Source organism: Neofelis nebulosa, chromosome 15 (assembly GCF_028018385.1).
Source record: "Neofelis nebulosa isolate mNeoNeb1 chromosome 15, mNeoNeb1.pri, whole genome shotgun sequence".
NCBI lineage: Eukaryota > Metazoa > Chordata > Mammalia > Carnivora > Felidae > Neofelis > Neofelis nebulosa.
In genome coordinates this window covers 19,140,519-19,167,714 of record NC_080796.1, presented here as the reverse complement: position 1 = coordinate 19,167,714, position 27,196 = coordinate 19,140,519, and the positions used below count along the sequence as shown (strand labels likewise).

The window sequence follows — 27,196 nt, the reverse complement described above, 5'->3', positions numbered from 1 at the left end:
AAGGTGTGCTCATAGGCCAGGCGTTTGCTATCTCTAGGAACTAGATAACCTCTGGAGGGCAATCCCTCCCCAAGCCACCCAAGATGTCAAATATAGAAAATTTAAAAAAAAAAAAAAGATTAATATAAAAAACACTATTTAAAATATGTAGAATGAAAGAGTGAACTGAAAGAATAATTAAGAGTCAGGAGGCAACATGAAACTGATATCTGGATCTTAAAACACTTGATTTAGCCACTTAGGTTCAGATTAGATAGATAGACAGATAGCTTTTTCTCCTTGTTGTCTTAAAAGGGGCACAGCATTACCAAGCTGAGGTTGGGGAGAGCCCCTATGCAGTTACGTAAAATAGAAATAGATTCGAAAACCGCATTTTGGGAAATTTATGAAGTCATTCAGGCCCAAGTACGTTATCCTGCATATGATTGGGGTGAAATAATGCACCTCCAAATTTATAGTTACTATATTCAGCTATCAGCTTATATTACCTCTCAGTCTCTGGCCCAGTAACTTTCAGTTCTGAAGATCTATTTAAAACACATGATTTTAAACCACATTCCGTTAACAAGCTCTGTTTTGAATGAGTTTCTTTGTATAAGTAATGCTACTTTGTGCTTGATGTGTTCAAAAGCTCCTTAAAATCCCCTGAACCTCAAATGTACTCCCGTGTCTTACTGCCACTCTCATTTATGGAAACACATGTAAAGAAACACAGATATTTCATTTCTTTCTTTCTTTGCTTTTTGTGCCCACAGAGCAAGCTAATTGTGCTCCTTTAAAGCAAAGTGACAGTTTTTGATTCAGGTTGATTTAACTTAAAAAAAAAAAATTACTTAGGACAATCAAACATGAGCATTAACGAGAAACACACGCGAGGCTCCAAATATTCTGAGAATGAATGCAAAGCAACATCCCGATGAACGTGGGGTCGGGGTTCCTGGACCGTTTCTGCACATGCGCAGTCGGAGAGCGTGAGAGATTGAGCGTAGGTGTGTGACCGTTCGTGACTGTGAGTGTATCTGCACATGTTGTGAAAGCCCGGCTTCCGCTGCAGCTCCCGGCAGCCTAGCGACGCGATCTTTTACATGTAGCAGGACACCCTCTAGGATATTAACACTCTACCGTTTCCAAGGGCCTCTGTTCACACCAGCTCCAGAGTAAACACCATGAAAGAAGGAGCCTCAAGCTGCTAAAAAGCACACAAAGCAACAAGGAGAAACAGGTCCAAATCTCATAAAAATGGAAAATGTTTCAAGAACAACTGCCGGTTTGTTCAGAGAGTGCCCACAGAGCAGGAGGGTAAATAAAACTCAGTACCTGTTAGATTTATAGGCAAATAACCATTATCTACTATGTGTAGATGAGTGAATGGTAATTTTATGCAAACCACAATAAGTAAATTCAAACAGTATGAACTAAGCCTGCACAGTAAGAGCAGGAAGTTCAAGGAAAGAAAAATAAGGAAACGGTGTTTTCTGTGTGGTGTATCACCAACCTGGGAAATCCATTACAGAGCCAAAAACTGGAACAGGATTTTACAAAAGCGCTAGCTTAAAATAGAGCTATAAATCCCTTAGGACTTGTGTGGTGATTTCATACCTGAAGCAAAACTTTGCTCCCCACGATCTAATTACTGATTGGCTTTACATAGAGGATTATGGAGAATTAGTAAATTGGAATGTTTATACGACGGAGTATACAGTGTAAATTCCTTGGGAGCCTTCATGGGGCATTCAATTTTTGAATGAATCTGTTTCAGTCAAGTATCATCAGTAGACAAGCACCCTAACCAATGGAGCTTAGAATTTTAGGGACCTGTGTCTGAGAGCTGCATAGCTTTCTACTCAAAATTGATCTTTCAGAAGATTTTTCAAAAGCAGAACGTTCAACTTTGGCCAAGTTTAAAATCTCTTTAAATTCTGTGAAATTTTTAAAAATCTTTTTTTAAAAAAAATGTTAATTAAAAAAAATCTCTTTAAATTCTGTGAAATTCTGTAAATTTGAAAGTGAAATCAAGGTTTTTCAGATTCAGATTTCATTGACTCCTAATCAAATGTAGTTTCCTAGGCCGTAGTAGAAGATAAGAAAGAAGGCTTTTAAAGGATTATATAAAATCTCTATAAATGGATTCATTAAAATAAGGGGACCAATTCACTTCTAACAAACCAATTTTAATGAGGCATGTGTCAAAGAATCTAACATTTGTAGATTCCATTTGAAAAGAATGTGAGCATAAAAACATAGTGGAAAGTGTTCTTTAGAGCAAGATGACTATAGGTTTTAGTAAAGTTAATTTTGTTTAAATTTGTTGAAAAGCTCTAGCGGCTTCACATTGTGGGGTAGATGCATAGCATGTTAAATGAGCTTGCAGAGGCTTTGAAGTCAGAAATCACTGGTTTTAAATATAGGCTCTGGAGGGAATGAGGAGAATTGGAGAAAGGAAGGAAAGGAAGAAGGCTGGGAAGAAGAGGGGAAGAAGGAAGAAAGAGCATGCGTTAGGCAGATTATCTGTACCTGGCATTATCAAGATGCTTTACGTATATGTCTATCTTCAGCCGCTAGTTGTGTGATCTTGGACAAATAACTTTATCTCCTTGGGCTTCAGATTCCCTAGAGCATACTCTAGAATGGTGGTAGTGGCAGCATAATTTTTTGGGTGATCCTTCCAAATCACATTAGAAAGATAGCATCGAGGGGCACCTGGGTGGCTCAGTTGGTTAAGCACCCGACTCTTTCAGCTCAGGTCAACATCTCACAGTTGTGAGATCGAGCCCCATGATGGGCATGAAACCTGCTTAAGATTCTCTCCCCCTCTCTCTCTGCCCCTCCCCTGCTAGATTTGTATCCAGTAATATTGAACTGCAAGTACAAAAAGCACAGACAACTGTTATCAACAGGCAAATCCTCAAGGAATATTGTTGCCATGAGCCCTTCCTAAGAAAGATACTCAAGCATGAGCTTCAAGCAACCAAAGTGACTACAAACACATTGAAAAAACACTGGTAGCATTGAGCACTGGGGGTTACTGACAGCAAATAGAAGTGAACAGCAGGCACTGTGTTCCTTGAGTAAATAATACAACACCATTTATTATCTTGCCAGAGGAGTCCAGCATGAGTTTGATCAAGCCTCTGGATTTAGCTGCAAATTAGTACAAAATATATTTTTTCAGGAGAAAGATACTAGACTCCATCATAAGTATGTGCTCAGCAAATCCAGAATGTGGAAAATCTGGAGGTAAAAATCTGCTGTCTCCTCAATAGCTATAATGTAAGGAGAAGAAGGGGATAGAATAGAAATATGTAAACTTAAACAGAGACTTAAGAGACATATCAAGTTTTTAAAAATGGGCAAAATCTAACTATGGTATCTAGGGATGCACACGCAAGGATGTGGCTGCTGTCACAGTCAGGATAATGAGTACTTTTGGAGGCAAGAAAGGGGCTGATGTTGGGAGGAGCTTCTGAGGTGGCTAGAAAAGTTCTGTATCTCCATCTGATTACAAGGGTGTTTGCCATACAATAATTCACTAAGGTCTGCACCTGACTCATACAGCTGTCTATATCTGTGTTACTTTATAATAAAAAAGGTAAAAATAAAAAAGGAAAATTTTATGAAACTCGTCTGAGCTCTGCTCACTTATACCAACTATCTCTACTTCCTCATCTGTAAAATATAATTTTCCCTCTTATAATTGTGTTTCTGTTAGGACAAATGTCCTCAATATTCATCCCCCTTCTCTCCATATGACTGCATAGTTGGTTTTTTTTTTTTAATTTTTAATGTTTATTTCTTTTTTTTTTAATTTATTTTTGAGACAGAGCACAAGTGGGGGAGGGGTAGAGAGAGAAGGAGACACAGAATCCAAAGCAGGCTTTAGGCTCCCAGCAAGCATTCAGCACAGAGCCCGATGCGGAGCTCGAACCCACAAACTGCGAGATCATGACCTGAGTCGAAGTCGGTCACCCAACCGACTGACCCACCCAGGTGCCTCTGAAGATGGGACTTTCTATGGAATGACCAAAACACACGGTTTGTCATCTGTGTAATAGTATGTACAGCATAAGGGCTTTTTGGTTAAAAAAAAAAAAAAAAAGATGGTAAATAATTATACTCATTTGCTATGTTGCTATGTATGCTTTTAAAAAACCAGATATACAAGATTGCAATGATTATGGGGGAGAAATGGGTATTACCCATTCAAAGGAAGGAAAGTTTGTGGCCTGAAGAGAAGAGCTAGTTTTTGTCCACATAGCCCAGTACTGACCTGCTCAGTAATGACTGGGGAAATGTCGCTATTCCCTACTGGTGGGTGCTGGGTGGCAAGCCAGACGGTGAGGAAGGCAAGAACGCTGATCCAAACCGATGACACAGTGGAGCTTCCACTGCAGCTGGTGCCAGCCTCCGACCCCGACTGCTCTTAGCAGAGGCCAAGATGCCACAAGCACGCACAGTCAAACCACACCTCTGGGCAGAGAAAGATTAAAAACAAAAAAGAAAAAAAAAGGCACAAAAGGGATGGATCTGTTATTTAATTAGGTTCTTTGTAAGAAATTTAGAACACCAATTTGTGAGGGTAAACTCCCTTCGTGAGAGCAAACACAGAGCGGAGGTAGCCCTGAAGCTGAGGAACGGCTTTGATTTTTGGCAGAATTTGCGAGTCCACAGCTTTCTGATCAACCTTGCACTGCTCTGTAATCTCATATTTCTCTTTCTCCGTGTCAAAGATCTCACCTTCCTGGTGTCTGGGCTTACGCAGTTGCTTCTTCTTAAAGTAAGCATCAGTGAGGTGTTTGGGGATTTTCACATTGCTGATATCAATTTTGGTGGAGGTGGCAATGACAAATTTCTGGTGTGTTCTACGCAGAGGAACTCGATTAAGGGACAGAGGTCCAGTCACAAGTAGCAAGCCACTGCTCAGTTGCTTCAGGAAACCCACTCTCTTGCCTCTGTGGCGCCCAGTGAGGATGATCAAAATGGTCCCAGGAGTGATGCTAGCTCGCAGTTTCCTCACATGCTGACTAAAAGGTTTTTTGCCGTGGCTCAACAGCTTCCGAGGCACATCTTCAGTAGGATAATACGTAGGCATTTTGCGAAGTTTAACCACTCGGGTACCACCATTCTTGTCACCACCAACTGGTTTTGTGACAGTAGCAAGAAGCTTCTCCTTCTTTTTCTTTTCAATCCTGGATTTAGCTGCTGAATACTTCCTCTTGTACATGGCCTTTCTCGAATACATAGCCAATCAGGAGTATCTGCCAATTCCTCTGACTAGGACAGGGTTTTCGGCTGCAGTGGGGCTTCCCCTTCTTTGGCGTTTTAGCCTTGAGGTTACCCTTCTTAACCTTGCCACCAGCACCAGCCTTCTTGGCTTCAGGTTTCTTCTCCTTAGCATCCGGCTTCTCAGCTTTTTCGCTCATCTTGCAAGATGGGAAAGAGAACTAAGATCCTGGCTTCCGGTCTATATCTTTAATGTTTATTTCTGAGCGAGACAGAGTGAAAGCGAGCAGGGGAGGGTCAGAGAAAGAGGGAGACACAGAATCTGAAACAGGCTCCAGGCTCCGAGCTGTCAGCACAGAGCCGGATGTGGGGCTCGAACTCACGAAACGTGAGATCATGACCTGAGCTGAAGTTGGATGTTCAACCGACTGAGCCACTCAGGTGCCCCTGCATAGTTTTTTAATGCAATAGAACAAATTACCTTTGAGCCAGTAGAAACCAATAGAACTGAAACAAAATAAATGTTTACTAAGGTGGAAGTAAATAAAGGACAAGCATCCAATCTTCCTCTCCTTGACTACTCTCTCCACAAGGGACAGTATTATTTAATAGAAAAAAAATGCAAAAGCCCCAATTTCTATATAGTCTTCACCCTAATGGCCTACATGCAAAAAATTAAACACAAAACCTACTACTTTATGACAAAGTTTAAGAGTAAGTTTCAATTTATTTGATGATTTCTCTCCTTATCTATAAGTAGTCATTCAAAACTCATTTGCTGAGAGCATTTCCTGTGGCCTGTTTTGTTTTTTCTTTGCTCTGAGTTAATGAACCAGCAAAACAAAAAAGTAGAATATGAATTTCTTTAATTGATAGAGTTGAACTTCCAAAGTTTTTCAGATTTATTCAATTTTAATGATATTATAACTCAAATGTATAGGCAACAGAATAATCTTAGAATCAATCCTGGCCCCAAATCTGAAGGTCTATAAACAAAAGGTATTCTGGGAACCACGGAAATATTTTAATAAAGTAAAATAAAATCAATCTTACTAAAAATGTTTAAGTTGTTAATGTTTCCTTAGTTCACATGGAGGAATTTCCATCAGCTTGTCAACTTGGTCATGGTGATTAGCTGACAGAGTTCAGTGAGGATAAGAAAAAAGGGACTAGACTTGGGTCCCCTCAACCCTGACCACAAATACAGCATTCTTTGGCTGCCTCCACCAGGGAAACAAACAAACAAGCAAACGCCTAAAACTCTATATCCTTGGGAGGATGCTTACTATGGAGATTAGGCAAAACCAGATTAAACCAGTCTGCACCCAGGTGGACCCCAGTGCTGAACTTTCACTGACTTTCCCCCTCATTATAATAGGAAAAATCACACCCAGGGCAGAGGTTTAACGTGTTAATTACAGGTGCAATTAACATGAAGAAACATGACCTTTCCTTTAAATGCACAGGTGCTGGGGCCCCTGAGTGGCTCAGTCAATCAGGCATCAGACTTCAGTTTATGATCTCACAGTACATGGGTTGGAGCCCCACACCAGGCTCTGTACTGACAGCTCAGAGCCTGGAGCCTGCTTCAGATTCTGTCTCCCTCTCTCTCTGCTCCTCCCCCACTCACACTCTGTCTCTGTCTCTGTCTCTGTCTCTCTCAAAAATAAACATTAAAAAAAATACACAGGTGCTGATAAATCCCCATTTCTACTTGCTTAGGTATCACCCTTTTCCACCCAAGTTTCTTTTAAAAAACTCTACCTTTCCTGGGAGAGTCAGCCTGAGGATTCTTGCTTTGTTCTGCCTCCCCTGTGCTCAAGCAAAAGCCCCAATAAAGCCTTGCATGAAACGTCCTTTTGGCCTCTTGTCAATTTCTGTTGCTTAGAAAGCACAAGGGCCTGGTTTAATATCAACGAAATGATTCAAAAAGAAATGCACATCACCATGCTCCAAGGAGAACAATTTAGGGAAGTGGACAAGCAGCGTTTTCCCTACTTTGTTTCGACTTTGTTTTGTTTTTGTGATGGCATACTAGCATCTTTTATTCAGAGCAATGTTGACATCCTCACCTGACTCTTTTGGAAAGAAAAAGCAGTTACCATCCCAATGAGGGGGAAACGCAGAAAGAAAACTGATTTGAGAGAAATATTTTACAACTTGTCAAGTTTGGAATAGGATCATCTTATTTCTCACCCCTCCCTCTTTGAAAAAAAAAAAGGGCAACCTGGACAAGGTACTGAAAGATGAGCTAACATGAAATGAGTTTTAAATCTGTTTTTGTCACAAATAATTAATTAATTAATTAATTAAAGCTGTTTTGTCACTAACACACACAGGAAAGAATCTGACCTCACTGCAACCATTTCTCAGGGTTGTTGATATATACCTACTCTGTCTCCTGCTACAGCAAAGTCTACATTGAAGAGAGACAGATTTGGTAGGAAATGTTCAAAATCAGATACAATTCTGTTTCCAATGTGGTTGTTTTTATGCCACATGTGCTGTCTACACATGAAAAAGAAAGAAAGGAAGGAGGGAAAGAAGGGAGGAAAAAATAGGAGGGGGGGGAAGAGAAGGGAAAGGAAATGGAAGAAAAGAAAAATCAAAGTTAAAAGCTTGAAAGTCAAGTAACATGTGATTTAATGTCAGCCCCGTACTTATGGGACTATGTCACCCACTGAGACATAGTATATTTTGACCCTAGAAGCACAAATTCATTTCTCACCCAACTTCAAAGATATTATTGTTAACTCGTTGTTGCTAGGAACTGACTTGGAATGAACTGGCAGTTCTGGTTCTGTTCTTAATGACCCGGAGGGTATGTCACATTTATGTTACGGCAATACCTTTCTTAAAGAGGTGAGGAAGAGAGAGCACTCCTTGGGGACCAAATAGCTTTCAACTCATTTCAGCAGAGGTATGTGGTGGTAGTTGTCATACACTTTACAGCTCTATACATTTTCTGCTACTAAGACTTCGGAGGAAACATCTGGTTGCTAATATAGCCATTGCCTGAATTTACCCTGTTGGGACTTCTACTTGAGCTCGAACAGTGCCTGGAACACGTAATATGCACTAAACAAATGTGTCCGGAATGAGAGCTTGGATGCACTTAATATCTACAACTCGCACGGAACTTGTTTCACTGTGAGAGATTATGAATTGAAGCAATAAGTTGAAAAGAGATGGTGTGCCATCTACTTATAAGAACAAGATTAATGGGTAAGATGGTTTGAAACAACAGGATCCAGAAAAAGAAAACACAACCAATTAAAACTTGACTTGGGGTGTAGGTGTGTGGGAAATATGGCTGAGACACCAATTACTTGTTCTCTGATTGCCTATTCATAGACTTTGAACTCCTCCTTTAGGGTAAGGTCTGTATTTCATTCACTTTATAGCCTCAATTCTTTTTTTTTTTTTTTTCCAACTTTTTTTTTTTTTTTTTTTTTTTTTGGGACAGAGAGAGACAGAGCATGAATGGGGGAGGGGCAGAGAGAGGGAGACACAGAATCGGAAACAGGCTCCAGGCTCCAAGCCATCAGCCCAGAGCCCGACGCGGGGCTCAAACTCACGGACCGCGAGATCGTGACCGGGCTGAAGTCGGACGCTTAACCGACTGCGCCACCCAGGCGCCCCTATAGCCTCAATTCTTAAATGCCTTGTTTGGAAGCGGCATTAAATGCCTGATTAATGATTCCACAGTCGTCTTGATTTCTACAGAGGTACATAATAGCTCTACCACAGAATGTATTTGAATTTCATTTATTCACCCTATGTGTATCCCTACTGGATTTAGTACAATTCTTCAAGTCAGGAACTTTGTCTATTCATTTCTGCATACTTAAGTCTAAAGCAATGCCTTCTCACAAATTTTGGTGAAGTTAATAAATGCAGCTAATCTGGATGAATATATTCAGATCTTCTTCCTCACCATGCCATGTGCATTTTTCCGAAAGCGTAACAGCAGCTATGCTACAACAGCTATGCTTTCTTGCAGGAAACTTCCAACTGAACATGTATGTATACATTCACATACGCAAATTCACAAACACTGGGGTTTTGTACGTGAACAAATCATGTACGACTAAATGCGCACATCTTCCACTTACCCTGTGCCCAGTATTCATTTGACTGCATGTCTTTAAGAATCACCAGCTTGACATACCACACAGCTATTTTCTCAAAGTATGGTTCGGGCTGTAAGAGAACCTGAGGAAGGAGAAAAGCACAGAGTGTCATCATTTATTGTCCTAGTGGGTCACCGGCTTCCTTGTCCTCACCCTTGGAGCAACCCAATGATGTCATAGTTATTGTCTGATGTCATACCAGTTGAAAACAGAGGTTACCACTCTTAAGAAGAGGATGTATTTTAAAGGGTCCTTTTTAATTGAAATCTTCTTTGCTCTAAGATGTGCATTGTGAGCTCAAATTAATTTGAAAAGTGAGAAGATGGCTGCATTAATAGCCAGTGGATGTGGACTCTTTGGACCACCATGGCCATTTGATGATATCCCAAAGGCAGTCACAAGGTAAGAAAGGATTTTCTATGGACTCTTGAAGCATATCAGGAAATTTAAAAGCATCATATTTGGAGAATTAAAATGTAATTCCTTCACCTCTGCCCTATGTTGCTGTGTGGTAAAGTATAGAACAATTAGTATTGCCAAAAGTAATCAATTTCAACATGACTTTCCTATAATAAAATAGTTTCGGGCAGCCTAGGTGGCTCAGTCAGTTAAGCGTCTGACTTCAGCTCAGGTGATGATCTCGTGGTTCATGAGTTCAAGCCTCACGTTGGGCTCTGTGCTGACAGCTCAGAGCCTAGAGCCTGCTTCAGATTCTGTATCTCCCTCCCTCTCTGCCTCTCTCCCACTCGTGTTCTGTCTCTTGCTGTCTCTCAAAAATAAATAAAAATATTACAAATAAAAACAGTTTTGTGGCTCCCCATGCCTGCAGAAAATATCCAAATATCATATTCTCTTACACCAGATGATTCTCTCACATCATCTTGTCCCTGCTGGCTTTTTCAAAGTTATTTTTACTGCTCTTACTCAAACTTAATTCTCTAAACACCTCAAACTATTTGCAGTTAGTAAAACATCCCTTGATGTTTCAAGCTTTTGTGTCTTTATATGTACTATTGCCTTCTCCTTCCCAATTATGCTCTCTGCTAAAATTTTTTTTCGTCCTTTGTGAGCCTCACCCTAACTCTATCCACCATGATGAGTGGGTTATTCCCTCCTTTATGCCAACATTCTACTTGTTTCATGCTGCCATTATGACAAGCATTAATATGTTCAGCATTTATTTGTTTACATACAAGTAAACTGGTGATTACGTACCTGGTGATTACAGGCTCCTTGAAGGCTGTAATTATATCTGATACAGTAGCAGTTATCATTTATTAATTGTGACTATGTGCCAAGCACTATGATTAGAAATGTAATTGGAAATCCATGATTTTATACCTTTTTAAGCACTCTTATTAGAAAAGATAGAAGCTTTGACAATAAATTTCATATATTGGAAAAAAAAAAAGAAAAGATAGAAGCATAAACAAATTATGCCCTTCATATACAGTAAATGCAGTAGGAGAACGAAGAAGTCACTTTACTAAGTCTGGAGTTCAGGAAAAGCTTCCAGGAGGAAGTTTTGCTTGTCAGGGCAAACTGTGACAGTAACAAGAAGGCCTTCCAAAGCAAGGCAGCCTGACTGTTATAGCTCCCAAGCCCTCCAGGAACCATCCTTGGAATGCAGGTTTATTACTGGGGTTATTTGCATTTAAATGGTTCTGTCATAGAGAGCTTTATGTGCCTTTGTATTCCTTCTCTTCTATGTTAAATTATGAGACTCAAGAAGTAGCAATCACTTTCTTCAATACTTTGAAACGCCTCACTGCTGCTACAGTGTTAAAAATGCAGTTGACCAATTTAAAGATGAAGCTGAAATAATGATTTTCATATAATTGTATGGTCTGCAAGATTAACTCATTTTGTACTCACCCAATCTTTTTTTTTTTTTTTTTTTTAGAGGGAGCATGAGTGGGGGCAAGGGGCAGAGGGAGGGAGAGAGACAGAGAGAGAGAGAGGGAATCTTAAGCAATACGGGGCTCGATCCCATGACCCTGAGATCACGACCTGGGCCGAAATCAAGAGTCAGATGCTCAACTGACTGAGCCACCCAGGCATCCCTACTCACCCCAATCTTCTACATTTTGGGTATTTATCCCAATTTTTCTAAATGAAGAAGACACAGCTTAAGTGTTCAGAGTCACATGATTAACATATGGTTTTTGAACCCCTAGTTTACCTAATAACAATCATTAACATTACCATAATCACCCTGTTATAAATTTATGTATGCTACTTCATTTAACATCATAATTAACTCTAAGATACATAAACTATTACCATTCTTATTTTATAGATGAGAGAATTGTAGCTTATAATGTTTAGCTTGCCCACGGTCAAAGAGTAAATAAATGGTGGATCAGATATTCTAACCCAGTTCTGACTCCAAATTCAGGCTCTTAACCATCACCACAGTTTCCACATGCTGAATGGGATTGGTTTCTTCACTCAAAAAATTTATAATCCACTGGGTTGCAATAAGAGGGAAAGATTAAATTAATATATATATATTATATATATTTATATATATATTTAATATAAATATAAAATATATATATATATTTAAAAACAGTGATGGCATTTGAAATCTTCTTTTTATCTTTGTAATTATGTAATTTAATTATGTTATATCTGATTACGAATTTCCAATTTCCTTGTTTGTTATACCCTTTAAAACAACCAAATTGAGGAATAATTGATATCCAGTAAAGGAAAGGCATTTTAAGTCTACAGTTTGATGGGTTTTGACAAATGTATAAATAACCCAAATGTTCCCCATCCTGATTCAATCTGTCTGTCCTCTATGCCTGGCACAAGCAATCACTTATCTGCCTTTTTTTTTTTAATATATATATATTGAAGAATTTCTCATTCATGATATTGATGTGGTTTGAAGTGGGGTTTGGGAGCCAACAGCCAAGAAAGAATTCTTGAGACATTTTCAGTGCAAAAAGGTGTTTTTATTATAGTATGGAGACAGGTCCCATAGGCAGAAAAAGCTGCACTGGGGTTGTGAGGAGTGACTGATTATATAAGATTTTCTTTCCTATGGAGGCAAGGGTGACTTTAGAGTCCAGGAAATTGAATCTATAGGTTTCTGGAGATTGCATTTTTTTTGCTAATCATTAAGACAGTTGTAAACTGATGGAGACTCGTGTCCTGAATGACTATGATCTCTATTAGTTAACCATTTGTTTTTCTCTTTTCTTAGAGAAATGTCACCCATATCATGTCACCCCCACCTGGGGGTGGGGTGGGTGCAGGGTGTTAGCTTGTGCTTTGCCCTCAGTTTGCTTTTTGCTTCTTTGCCAGAATCAAACCATCTGTTTCTTTTATCATAATGTTTAAAAAAATTTTTTTAACATTTATTCATTTTTTTTAGAGACAGAGAGAGACGGAGCATGAGTGGGAGAGGGGGAGAGAGAGGGAGGGAGGGAGAGAAAGAGAGAGAGAGAGAGAGAGAGAGAGAGAGAGAGAGAGGCAGGGTCTGAAACATGCTCCAGGCTCTAAGCTATCAGCACAGAGCCCGACATGGGGCTTGAACCCACAAACCATGAGATCATGACCTGAGCTGAAGTTGGATGCTTAACTGACTGAGCCACCCAGGCACCCCCATAATATTTTTAGATTTATTCATGTTGCTGTGTATATCAGCAGTTAGGTTTGTTTTTTAATGCTGAGTAATATCCATAATGTGAATATCCCACCATTTGTATCAATCGATATATTGATGGACATTTGGGTTGTTTCCAGTTTTGTATTATTACGCAAACAGCCATGAACATTCGTGGACACCCATTTCTGTAGACATATGTTTTCATTTTTCTTGGGTAAATATCTAGAAGTGGAATTACTGGGTCACGTGGTAGATCTATGCTTACTGTTGAAGAGGTTGCTAAATTGTTTTCCAAAATGGTTGTGCCATTTTGCATCCTCACAAGCAATATAGAACTCTAACTGCTCCATATTCTTGCCAACATTTGGTATTGTCTGATGTTTTAAATTAACCAGTATAGTGGGTGTTTTGGTAGGCAAGATAATGCTCTCGTCCTCCCCCTAAAATGCCCGCATCCTAATCCCTGGAACCTGTAAATATATTACCTTATATGCAAAAGGGACTTGGCAGATATGACTAATGTTAAGGACTTTTTTAAGATAGACTATTCTGGATTATCCGGGTGGGCCCACACAATCCTTAAAATTCTTTAGGGAAACCTTTCCTGGCAGTGGTCTTAGAAAGATGTGATGACAGGGGCGCCTGGGTGGCTCAGTTAGGTGTCCGACTTCGGCTTGGGTCATGATCTCGTGGTTTGTGAGTTCAGGCCCCACATCAGGCTCTGTGCTGATGGCTCAGAGACTAGAGCCTGCTTCGGAGTCTGTCTCCTTCTCTCTCTGCCCCTCCCCACTTGTGCTCTGTCTCTCTGTCTCTCAAAAATAAATAAATGTAAAAAAAAAAAAAAGAAGAAGAAAGAAAGAGAGATGTGATGACAGAAGGCGGACTAGCAAGATGGTAGTTTGAAAAGGACTTGGTCACTGTTGCTGGCTTTGAAGATGGAGAACAGAGGCCATGAGTAAAGGAATGTGGATGGCCTCTAAAAGCTGAAAAAGACAAAGAAATGGATTCTCCTCTAGAGCCTCCATAAAGGAATAAAGCTCTGCTGACAACCAGGAAAATATATAATTATAAATATATATGCACCCAATATGACAGCACCTAAATATGGAAAGCAAATATTGACAGAACTGAAAGGAGAAATAGGAATACAATAATAATAGGAAATATCAGTACCCCACTTTCAATAATGGATAGAAAACCCAGACAAAATTAATAGGAAAACAGTAGACTTTGACAACACTATAGACCAAATGGGCCTAACAGATATATAGAAAACATTCCATCTGACAACAGCAGAGAACACATTCTTCTCAAGTGCACGTTTCTCATTCTCCAGGAATGATAGATCACAGGATAGATCACATGTTAGGTTAAAAAACAAGTATTAATAAACTTAAGAAGACTGAAATCATATCTAGTATCTTCACAGTGTAATGAAATTAAAAATCAATAGCAGAAGGGAAGCTGGAAAATTCACAAATATGTGGAAATTAACACAGTCCTGAACAACTTAATGGGTCAAATAAGAAATCAAAAGGGAAATCAAAAAATATCTTGAAACGAATGAAAACAGAAACACAATATACCAAAATGAATGGGATACAGCAAAAGCAGTACTAAGAATGAAATTTATATTCATAAATGCCTACTTCAGGAAAAAAGAAAAATCTTAAATAAACAACCTAACCTTATACCTCAAGTAACTAGAAACAGGAGAACAGAAGAAAAAAAAAATAACAAAGATCAAAGCAGAAATAAAGACTAGATAAAACAACAGAAAAAAAATCAACAAAGGGGCACCAGTCGATTCAGCAATTAAGTGTCTGACTTCAGCTCAGGTCATGATCTCGCTGTCTGTGGGTTCAAGCCCCATATCGGGCTCTGTGCTGACAGCTCTGAGCCTGGAGTCTGTTTCTGATTCTGTGTCTCCCTCTCTCTCTGCCCCTCCCCTGCTCATGTTCTGTCTCTCTTGCTCCCTCTCCCAGAAATAAACATTAAAAAAACATTTTTTTAAATCAACAAAACCATGAGCTGATTTTTGAAAAGATAAGCAAAATAGATAAAACTTTAGCTAAGAAAAAAAAGATTCAAATAAATAATATTGTATTGTAGCAGCATTATATGGTCACACATGGCAGCTACACTTGTGAGGATAGCATAACTTACAGACATGAAGAATCACTGTTATACACCTGAAACTAACATAACATTGTGTGTTAACTAGACTCAGATTTACAAAAATTTTTAACAGTATAGGGTTACCATTTTCTATTTCTTCTTCTCCATAATAAGTGTCTTTCAAGATATTTGCCCATTTGAAGTTGTTGAATTTGTCAGTGTAAACTTATGTACAGTGTTTCCTTATCATTTTTATATATACCTGTAAAATCTCAATTATGGCCTTTCATTTCATAAATCAATAATTTCTCTACATCTCTGTCTGCCGCTATCCCTGATCAGTTTGAAAATGTAGCAAAACCATAAAAATGAACAAAGTATTTGAACAGAGACTTCAAACATGGTACACAAATGGTAAATAAGAACATGGAAAGATGCTCATACCATTTATCACCATGGAAATACAACTTCAATCAAATGGCTACACACCTGGTAGGATGATTACAGTAAACAAACAAACAAAAAACCTTGACAAAACCAAGTGCTGGTGAGAATGTGGGTCAATCTGAACTCCTCCATCATCGGTGGGAATTCAAAATGGCCCAGCCACTTTGGAAAACAGTTTGCCAATTTTGTAGAGTTATTCATATATTTGCCATAAACTGAGCAGTCTTATTCTTTGGTGTTTATACAAGAGAAAAGAAAACTTTAGCTCACACAAAAACCTGTATGTAAATGTTTATAGTGTTTTTATTCATAGTCACCAAAAGTTAGAAAGAACCCAAAAGTAGTAAATGAATAAAGTGCAGTACATTCATAAGTAACATATTACCTAACAATCAAATAGGAATAAATTTCTGAAACACAACATGGATGACTCCCAAATGTATTATCTGAGTGACAGAAATCAGGCTTAAAAGGCTACATCACATACGATTATATTTAGATGACATTCTGGAAAAGGAAACGTAGGAACAGAAAACAGATCAGTACTTACCAGAATCTGGGGTTGGGGAATAGGATGAATCCTAACGAACACAAAGGAACTTGAAAGGATGATAGAATTGTGTTATATTTTGATTGTGTAGTGGTTACATGACTTATGCACTTATCAAAACGCATAGAACTGCACACCAAAAAGAATCCATTTTATTGTATATGTTATACTGAAAAAATTTAAAAAGTTATACTGTATGTAATCTGCAATTTGCTCTTTTCATTCAGTAAAATGTTTCTAATATTCATCCACGTGGTTTGTGTAGTTCTAGTTCATAAACTTTCTCTGCTGCTTAATACCGTATAATATACAATTTGTATTGTATACAAATAATTCAGATGTATTCATCCATTCTCCTGCCAGATTACTTTGGAGCTCTCTTTCGGTTTTTCTTTTTCTATTATTCACAATACTGCTCTGATAAGTCTAGAACAAGCCTTATTGTGCATACGTGCTAGAATTTTCTGAGCTATGTAACTAGGAGCAGAATTGTAGCGATTTAGGGTATATGCCTGTTTAACTTTACAAAACAATGCAACACATTTCATTCTGAAGTAGTAATCCCAAAGTACTCACCCCTGAAATATTTAGTAAACAATTTCCAGCTTCACACTTTCACCAGCACTTGGTGTATTCATTCAGACTTCTTAATTTTTGATTCTGGCTTTAACTGGCATCTTCCTAGCTACCACTGAGGTTGAGCACTCTTCTTGCTTTGTTTAGTTTCTTTCTTGCTATTTCTATCTCCTGTTTATCTTCTTTCTCCATTGTTCCCCATCAGGTTGTCTATCTTTTAGTTTTTTATTCATAAGGGATCTTCAAATAGTCTTAATTTAATCCTGTGTTAGTTTTTATGTGATGCAAATTAGGTGTATCTTTTTTTTTTTTTTTTTTTGGTTTATCTTTTCGCTTTCTCTGTGGTGTCTTGTTGATAATCATAAGTTACTCATTTTAGTGCAGTGAATTTATCAATTTTAGTGTTTTCTGTATTTTGTTTAAAAAATATGTCTTTAACTGAAGGTCCAAAAATAATTTACATTTGCTTCTGAATGTTTTTAAAGTTTTGATTTTTACATTTAAGGGTTTATTGGATGTGGAATTTGTTTTTTAATGTTTATTTTTGAGAGAGAGTGCACGTGACCGGCAGAGAGAGAGGCAGACAGAGAATCCGAAGCAGGCTTTGTGAGGAGACCACAGAGCCCAATGTGGGGCTCAAACTCATGATTTGTGAGATCCCGACGTAAGCCGAAGTCAGATGCTTAAAGAACTGACTGAACCACCCCCCCCAGGGCCCTTAATGTGGAATCAGTTTTTGCATGTGGTATGAGGTAGACATCCAATTTAATTTGTTATATGTACATAACAAATTGCTTTGAAATTATTTATTGACAATACATTTTTTCCATAATGATCTGAGAATTGACTTGTTTCATACTTAAAATTTACATATATGCATAAGTCTGGTTCTCTGTTTTGTTCCCCTGGGGTTCTATTCCTATGCTTGTCATTATTATTTTCTTATAATATATCTTGATATCCAATTAAGTATATTCTCTGTTTTTCAGGATCATATTCATTATTTATTACTGGATATGAGATCTAACAGTTTGGTTAGATTAAGGTTAATTTTTGGCAAGAATACTTAATGGATGATTTATTGTGTTTTTATTGCATATACTATCAGGTACTGCCACTATTAATGATGCTATCTGCTTATTTGTTTATGATGCTGACAGATCTCTCCATGTAAAGTAACATTTTTTTCCCCCTTTGGAATTATCAGGTAAATTGTGGGGTGAAACTTTGCCACATTTCAAATCATTTTGTAATAAATCAATGAGGTATAGGTGAATCCATCATTTGTTGGGGCTTGCAAAACAGTAACCATTTACAATTATTGTTCTCTGTTACTAGTGGCATTTTATATAAAGAGATTTTGCCTACCAAGGGGAGGTAAATTATAGGTGGTGGTTGTTGTTTTTTTTTTTTATGGATTAGGGAAGAAGTGAATCAAATGCTTAATTCTTCCCTTTAATTACCAATTTTCAGAGTAAGGATTTGAGGTAGTTGTTGCCTTCGATGAAAATGAAATTTTGTTTTTCCGGTTTTCTATCAATCATTGCATAATATCATAGACACCTGGATTCTTATTAATGTGTTAAATCAACCACAGTTATTATTCCTTTTGGTATAAATTGCCCCAAAGTTGACCAGTGTCTTTTGGACACAATCCCATTAGTCTTTGAGTATTTCTTTACCTGCAAGCATAAAATGCCCGGGCTCATCTTATACTTTTCCTGTTACAGACTAATAGCTCCCTAGTTCAGTCCCAGTTTCAGTTTATCTTATTTTCAGCTCTATCTATCTATCTATCTATCTATCTATCTTCCTTTCTGTCCTCTGGGCATTTTGTTTAGATTCTTGTTGTTTTTCCAAGCTCCGATATGCATTTTTTTTCCAGCTCTAAATATTTATATATTGCCAACTATGGGCCAGGTGCTGTTCTAAGGATACAGAGGTTAACACAGCAAAAATCATCTTTGCTCTCAAGAAGCTTACGTTGCAAGGATGCTTGTTATATTATCCATGCATTTTAATGGCTATTGTGATCTGGCAATTTTAGGTATTGTGAGGGTTTTAAGGTAATCCAGACATAAATGATGATTTGTAAAATTTCATATCATTTTCCAGAATGAATATTTAGGAAATAAACCAGAAGATAGGAAATCCTGTTAGAAAAGAAGTGCAGTTCTGGGTATGAAGTAGATAGATGAATGGAAGTGAGAATGGAGAAGAAAAGCTGGATTGCAGGAGTATCTTGAAGAAAGAAAGGATAGAATTTTGTAATAGTTAAATAAGAGCACATGATCCAGAGGAGGATGTCAAAATTATCTCCAAGTATTCTTCTCTGGAAGACTAAGAGAATGACTACAACACTGGCAGAAATAGTGTAGCTGGTGTGAATGTGTAGACAAATAAAAATAATGTCTCTTGGCAGGTATGGACTGTGTCCTTGTATTTAACATTCTATGCACTGTACCGTATCAACTAACTGCATTTGAGAAAAGCAACGAAACAACTGTGTAGACATGGCCCAAGGTGATAGAAAATACATAACTAGAAGAGAGTAAGTGACAAGATCACAGGTGAGGAAAGGAAGTGTTGGTGTCTTCTTTGTAACCCTAGACCCTGGTTTGGTGTTTGGCACAAAGACGACCCTTAATTAATATTTACTGAATAAATGAACATAAGTCATTTGCATAGATGTGATAGCTGACCCTATGGGCGTAGAACTGAAAGCAGGGGACATTTACTTGCTAAGGTTCAAAAACAGCTCTTCTTCCCTGTGGCCTGCATTGCCAACAGGTGCCTGCCTCAGGGGAAACAATTCCGAAATTACCTTTGGATAATTAGAGCAGAAGTTGGCATTTCAGGAGCTCTTTTGCGTGTGTGTTTGTTGGGCCGCGTGGTGGGGGGTGGTGCATTCTAGATTCAGAATACCAAAGTGGAAGTCACAGATTTGCAGTGAATCAAAGGTGATATTAATTGTATTCATTTTATATGAAGGTCAGCTCATCTCCACAAATTATAGAGCTTCTCAGTGCAATCAGTGCACTTCCTTTTCCACAATGCCTCCAAACGCAAACCTCACTTTACAGGTTATCAGCGGGGGTCTGAGCTGCTCTATTGCATTCACTAATGAAAAGGTTAATGGATTCCCTTTCTCTTATTTGAAGCTAGGACCTGAAATTTCGTGTAGGCCGACTGGGATGACTCTTCCAATTTCCATCCTCAAGGGGGCGATGATCAGGGAGCCATTCCTGAACCACACCCGCAGAAATCTGCCGCAGAAACCTTCACGCTCTGCTCCTGGGTGCGTCAGATTAGTCCCAGGGGCCGGCACCTCATACTGAGCCTGCGCACACGGGCGCGCCGGAGCGGACGCATGCGCCTTGAGGCGGGGCTGGCGGAGGCGGCTCTGGGCGGGTCTGGGTCCCTCCAGTGTTTTGGGGCCTAGGAGCTGTGGGAGGAGCCGGCGGCCTCACCGTGGTAACCGCAGCGCCGCCACCGCCGCCCCGCCTTGCAGGCCTCGGGACTGTCATCGCCTTTGGTGTGGGGATACTTGGGCCACCGTCCCCGGAAATAGCTCCGCCGGCTTTCTCAGACACCCCCATCCTCCCCACGCCACCGTCGCCGCCGCCATGCAAGGGGAGGACGCCAGATACCTCAAAAGGTGACCACTCCCCGAGGCTCGGTCCCACCTTCCTTGCGAGGCCCTGAAGATATTCTTAGAGGTCCTTGGGTTGGCTTTGAGGTGACAGTGGGCAAAGCTAGGATCTTAGAGGTGGAAACCGGGGGTAAGGCGGAGGGGAGTCACGGAAAGGAAAGGGAAAAGGAGCACTGGGGAAAAGAGGAAAGGGCCCTTCGGGGGTGCGAGGCTCCCCAGCCTCTTACCTGGCTTGGCGGGACCCTGACAGCATTGCAGATGGTTTCCTTGCCACATCCGTCTCGGGAGAGGGGCGAAGCGCTGTGTAAACCGCGTCTTCCTGACCTCCCACCCCGACTTGGACTCCCCATTTTTCCCTAGTAGAATAAATCCCCTGGGAGCCTGAGAATGAAGTCTTCTGTTGCCTCTGCTCTCTGTCTCCTGTTTGGGCTTCACTGCCATCGGGTTTTGAAGCGATGAAGAAGAGAGAAGTGGCTTTTACTTTATGGGATGCTGGGCTGAGATGGTTCCTTCCAGCCTGTTTCTGCTTTCTTCAATCATTTCATCCATTTGACTGCCATGTATATAGTATACTTTTTGTAGGAGATTCATAATTATCAAGAGGTTTGTTCAGGAGCTTGTCCTGCAGCAGGCCGTAATTTCTTTAGTTTAACAATATCTGTAGTATCAATTACTCTTTAAAGAAAATTGTGTCTTTGGGGATTATTTATTTGACTCCTGTCAAAGATAAGGTCATCCCTGATGAAAAAGGATACCTGTCATTGGACCAAGAGTTAGCAGTGATCCAATAGAAAACAATCTTAAGTAGGACTCTCCATTGTTTCTCCATTAGTTAAGTCACTGTTAGTGACAGGGTAAAATACACAGGGGGAGTCACATGTATTATTATTTTTTTTTTGGACACAGTTTCCTTATTTAAATATGGGGCAAATATTACCTTATGAGAAATATGTGGACCAAATATGAAAATACTTTTAAAAGATAAAACATGCCATGTAATGTGGTGGCGTTATTTCAAGTCATAATATGCTTTTACTGAATATATTTATCCTGGCCTGGGATGGCCTTAATCATCACAGGAAGATCTTCTAAACTTTAATCAATTCTTAAAAGGGATTCAAACAATTGTAAAATCCTACAACCGACTGCATGGTCTTTGCAGGACTGAGGCATATATTGCCTGCCTTTCTCATTGTATATGAATATATCTGAAACTGTCAAATAACAAGACTTTATCAGTAAATTTTTGTAGTAGTATGTAATCATAACTAGTATATAGTCAGTATTTATTTCCTCACTGAATTTTGCCTACATTGATCTTGTAAAATACCTTGATTGAAAATTTCGTGACAGAAGAAAATAGTAAATTCTTTCTGTTTCAACTTCAGATTCAAGATTGTTCTAGGTGAAGAGCTACTATTATACCAGCAGTTTGTTTTCGTGTAATACACTGTGCCAAAATATAGTTTTTATTAGATTCTTGTGCCTGTATGGACCCTTAGGCATAATTCCCAATCTATTCTTTTAAAAGCCGTGTTATCTAAAGTTCAAAAAATAAAACCAGGGGCGCCTGGGTGGCGCAGTCAGTTAAGCGTCCGACTTCAGCCAGGTCACGATCTCATGGTCCGTGAGTTCGAGCCCCGCGTCAGGCTCTGGGCTGATGGCTCGGAGCCTGGAGCCTGTTTCTGATTCTGTGTCTCCCTCTCTCTCTGCCCCTCCCCCGTTCATGCTCTGTCTCTCTCTGTCCCAAAAATAAATAAAAAACGTTGAAAAAAAAAATAATAAAACCAAACAAGTCACTATAATGCTTGAAGTAAAATAAGATTAGAACTTGCAAAGGTTGAAATATACACTTTTCAGTTCCGCCTAATTTTGACAATATAAGTAAATTAAAAGGTGGCATTGCCTGCATTCAGATTAGAAATATGCAGCTGACGTACAATCATACAGGCCTGATGGTTTATGATGTCTGGCAGAACCTTCCATTTTAATTATTGGTTCTTTGATAATGATTACATTTATGTATTCTTTTTGTAATATTTTTACCTTCACATTTTGTTTCTAACAGTACAGCAACATAGTTTCATTCTCGTTGATTCAGTCTAATTTTAATTAGTCGATTTCCATGGTTTCGTGAGGAATTTCTAGTCTTTCTTTAAATGTGTAGTAGATTATAGAATCAAATACAGTTTGATTTTTTGTTTTGATTCAGTAAAACTTAATGAAGACTTACAAAATACCTGGTATATGCCTAGCATAGTTCTGGTCACTGGAGAAATGATTAAATAGACAAATTTTATGTCCTCAATCAGATATACACAAAAATAGACAATTATTTGTGATTTTTTTGCTTCCTCTTAAAACCCTCTGATGGCTTTCCATTGCTTTTTACTTTTTTGAAAGTTTATTTAAATAATCTCTATTCTCAACGTGGGCCTCGAACTCATGACACTGAGATCAAGAGTCATGTGCTCTTCCCACTGAGCAAGCCAAGCACCCCTCCATTGCTTTTAGAGTTAGAGCACCTACCTTTTCAGCTCTCTCTCTGCCTCCCTCCCACCCCCAGTAATTTCATACTTGAGCCTTACAGAAATAACTTCTTTTAGATTCCTGTGTTTTGGTGTAAGGTTCCAAATGCCCTTCCTGTTGTCTGGAACTTGCCCCATTCTTCACCCAGCTCGCTCTTCATTTTTCCTGTTTTTGCTTAAATGTCACTTTTTCCAGAAAGCCTTTCCTGAGCTGCCCTTTTTTCATCCCGCAGTCCACAATCCAGGTCAGATATACCTGCTAGGTTCTCATGATACCTAATACCTTGTCTTTACTTCCTCTTATTACCATATTATTATTGTTTGTCTTTCCTGCTGGTCTGTAAGCTTCAGAAGGCTAAGGAACTATATATCTTACTTCTCATTGTATCCTCAGCACACAGCACAATTCCTGGATCATAAGTACTCACTAAATAGTTATTAAATGAAGTAAAAATGAGGTTACAAAGAAAAATGGGCCAAATCATACTGGACTTATAAACCGTAGTAAAGAGTTGAGACTTGTAAAAGCAGTGGAGAACCATTGAAGGATTTTAAGAGTAAATGACATTTATTCATTCCTTCAATAGTTATTTGAAATTCTACCATGTAAAAGTCACTTAGTCAAGTGATAAAAAGTATTGGATGAATGACATATACTTTCTCTGCCTTTATGTGCCTATAACGTAGTGAGAAATACAGACTTTAATTAATATATAATCAGAAGCAACTATTGTATTTATGGTGAGTGCTATAAGTACATAAGCAAAATCAGTGGATGGCCTTCATGTAAAGCTCTTTTTTTTTTTTTTAATTTTTTTAATGTTTATTTCTGAGAGGGAGAGAGACAGAGCATGAGCAGGGAGGGGGCAGAGAGAGAGAAACACAGAATCTGGAGCAGGCTCCAGGCTCTGAGCCGTCAGCATGGAGCCCGACACGGGGCTTGAACTCATGAACTGTGAGATCATGACCTGAGCCGAAGTCAGACGCCCAACCGACTGAGCCACCCAGGTGTCCCTAAAGCCCTTTTTTTATACAGTATGTTTTCAACATTCATCCACATTTTAGCATTCAGCAGTAATTCATTCCATTTAATAGCTGAATGGTAGTTCATTGTGTGGATATAGCACATGTAGATTATCCGTTCATCTATTGATAGACATTTAGATTGTTTCCATCTATTGGCTACTGTGAGTAAAACTGCTTTGAACATTCCTGTACTAGTTTTACTTTGAATACCTTTTTTCACTCTCTGGTATGTACCCAGTTGTTTCTGGGTCACGTACTAATTGTGTGTTTAACTTATTGAAGAACCACCAAACTTTTTCAGAGTGGCTGCACCATTTACATTCCCATCAGCAGTGTATGAGAGTTCCAATTTTCGACATCACCAACAGTTGTTATTTATTTATTTATTTACATTCTGGCCATTCAGTGGATGCGAAGCACTATCTGTGGTTTTATTTGCATTTCCCTAGTTACTAGTGACATCGAGTATCTTTTCATATGCTTCTTGGCCTTTATCTTCTTTGGGGAAATGAGTTCTTTATACATTCTAGATACTAGACTCTTACCAGATAAATGATTTACAAATATTTTGCCCCACTCTGTGATTGTTTTTGCATTATCATTATAGTGTCCTTCCTTATGCAAAAGTTTTTAATTTTGATGGAGTCCAGTTTAATTTTTTCTTTACTTGCTTTTGCTACCATTATTTTGGAAACCATTGCCTAATAGTTTATTTTTTCTTTCTTTCCCTTGCCTCAGGAGACATCTAGAAAGATGTTGCTAAGGCTGGTGTCAGAGAAATTACTGGATATCTACACATAAAAGAATGAAATTGGACCCTTTATACCACGTAATTAACTCTAGGATTTTTATGGTTTCATATCTCACATTTAAGTCCTTAGTCCATTTTGAATTTACATTTGTGTATGGTGTCAGAGAGTGGTCCAGTTTCATTCTTTTGCATGTAGCAAAATAAAAAGCGTAGCAAAGCAAACAATCAACAAAGCTTAAAGACAACCTACTGAATGGCAGAACATAATTACAAACAACATATCCGATAAAGGGTTAGTATCCAAAATATATAAAGAAGACATGAACAGACATTTCTCCAAAGAAGATATACAAATGGGCAACAGACACATGAAAAGATGCTCATCACTCATCATCAGGGAAATGCAAATCAAAACCACAATAAGATATCATCTCACACCTTTTAGAATGGCTGAAATCAAAATCACAGGAAACAACAGGTGTTGGTGAGGATGTGGAAAAAAAGCAACCCTTGTGCACTTTTGTTGGAAATGCAAACTGGTTTAGCCACTGTGGAAGACAGTATGAGGTCCCTCAAAAAGTTAGGAATAGAACTACCCTAAGATCCAGTAATTGCACTATTAGGTGTTTATCCAAAAAATACAAAAACACTAATTCAAAGGGATAGATGCACCCTATGTTTATCATGACATTATTTATAATAGTCAAATTATAGAAGCAGCCCCAGTGTCCACTAACAGATGAATGAATAAAGGAGAGGCGGTATATGTATTTAGATACATTGCATATGTGTGTGTATATATATAGAATATTATTATATAGGTATATCTATAATAAAATATTCCGCCATAAAGAATAAAATCTTGCCATTTGCAATATCACTAATGGATCTAGAGAGTATAATGCTAAGTGAAATAAGTCAGTCAGAGAAAGACAAATACAATATGATTTCTCTCATATGTGGAATTTAAGAAACAAAACAAATGACAAAGGAAAAGAAACAAATTGAGAAAAACACTTAAATATAGAGAACAAACTGATGGTTACCAGAGGGGAGGTAGGTGAAATAGGTAATGGGAATTAAAGAGTATACTTATAGAAGAGTGCTGAGTAATGTATAGAATTATTGAATCACTATATCATACACCTGAAACTAATATAACACTGTATGTTAGCTATACTGGAATTAAAATTTAAAAGTTAATTTTAAAAAAACATTGCCAAATCTAAAGTCATGAATATTTGCCTCTTTGTTTTCTAAGGGTTTTGTAGTTTCAGCTCTCAAATTTGTTTTCAATCCATCTTGAGTTAATAGTGTGGTATAAAGTAAGGGTCCAATTTCATTCTTTTACGTGTGGATATCCAGTTGTCCTGGCACCATTTGTTAAAGAGATCATTCTTTCCCCAGTGAAAGGTCTTGCTGCCTTTGTTGAAAATCCATTTATGGTAGATGTAGGGGTTTATTTCTGGACTCCATTCTCCTTCATTGATCTGTATGTTTTTATGCTACTACTTCACTGTTTTGATTATTGTAGCTTTGTAGTGTATTTTGAAATTGGAAAGTATGTCTTACACCTTTGTTCTTTTTTGGGATTGTTTTGGCTACTCAGGGTCCCTTGTGTTTCCATATGAATTTTAGGATCCCTAAAAGAGGCTTTTGGGATTTTGATAGGGATTGTATTAAATCTGTAGATCACTTTGGGAAGTATTGCCATCTTAACACTATTAAGTTATCAATCTGTGAACAAGGGATATCTGTCCATTTAATTCTTATTAATTTCTTTCAGCAATGTTTTGTAGTTTCACTAAGTGCTACACCTCTCTGCTTAAATTTGTTAGTATTTTATTCCTTTTGATTGTAAGTGGAATTGTTTTTTTAACTTCCTTTTTGGCATTTTCATTACTAGTATATAGAAATGCAACTGATTTTTTTTGTGTGTTTGTAGTGTGATCTGCAAATTTGCTGAATTTACTGTGATTAGCAGTTCTCAACATATGAGGTCATGTCATCCACAGATATAGTATTACTTCTTTTCCAATATGGATGCTTTTATTTCTTTTCTATATGTCAATGCTCTGGCTTGAACTTCCAGTAGTATGTTGAATAGAAATGGATGACAGCAGGGCACCTGGGTGGTTCAATCAGTTGAGTGTCGGACTCTTGATTTTGGCTCAGGTCATGATCTCCCGGTTCGTGAGATCAAGCCCCATGTACAGAGCCTGCTTGGGATTCTCTGTCCCTCTCTCTGTGCCCCTTCACTGCTTATGCTCTCTTTCACTCTCAAAATAAATAAATAAACTTAAAAAAAAAAGTAGATGAAAGTAGGCCTACTTATCTTGTTCCTATTCTTAAAGGAAAGCTTTTATTCTTTTACTATTGAGTATATTATTAGCTGTAGGTTTTTCATATATGCCCTTTTCTTGTATTCCTAATTTATTGAATGCTTTTATTTGAAAGGGTGTTAGGTTTTGTCAAATGCTTTTTCTGCATCAATTGGAATAATCATGTACATTTTTCCTTCATTTTATTAATGTGGTGTATTATATTGTTTTTCATATGTATAACTTCTTTGCATT

The 27,196-nt window shown here is 38.3% G+C and overlaps 1 protein-coding gene and 1 pseudogene across 2 annotated transcripts in view; one reads left to right on the top strand and one right to left on the bottom strand.

Moving 5' to 3' along the window:
• Positions 1 to 4,517: 4,517 nt before the first annotated feature.
• Positions 4,518 to 5,450, bottom strand: LOC131495808 (large ribosomal subunit protein eL6-like; annotated as a pseudogene).
• Positions 5,451 to 8,027: 2,577 nt separating this feature from the next.
• The window catches only part of KIFAP3 (kinesin associated protein 3), a 173,052-nt gene continuing 153,883 nt past the window's right edge, over positions 8,028 to 27,196 (top strand). The window contains exons 1-2 of one of the 2 annotated variants that reach the window (XM_058701729.1): positions 8,028 to 8,140; positions 9,636 to 9,755. In XM_058701729.1, coding sequence (XP_058557712.1) covers positions 9,676 to 9,755 — 80 coding nt within the window. In that variant the 5' untranslated portion in view covers positions 8,028 to 8,140; positions 9,636 to 9,675. Of the gene's footprint in view, positions 8,141 to 9,635; positions 9,756 to 20,068; positions 20,322 to 27,196 lie in introns of those variants that run through there. The other variant, XM_058701730.1, reaches the window with a different exon arrangement.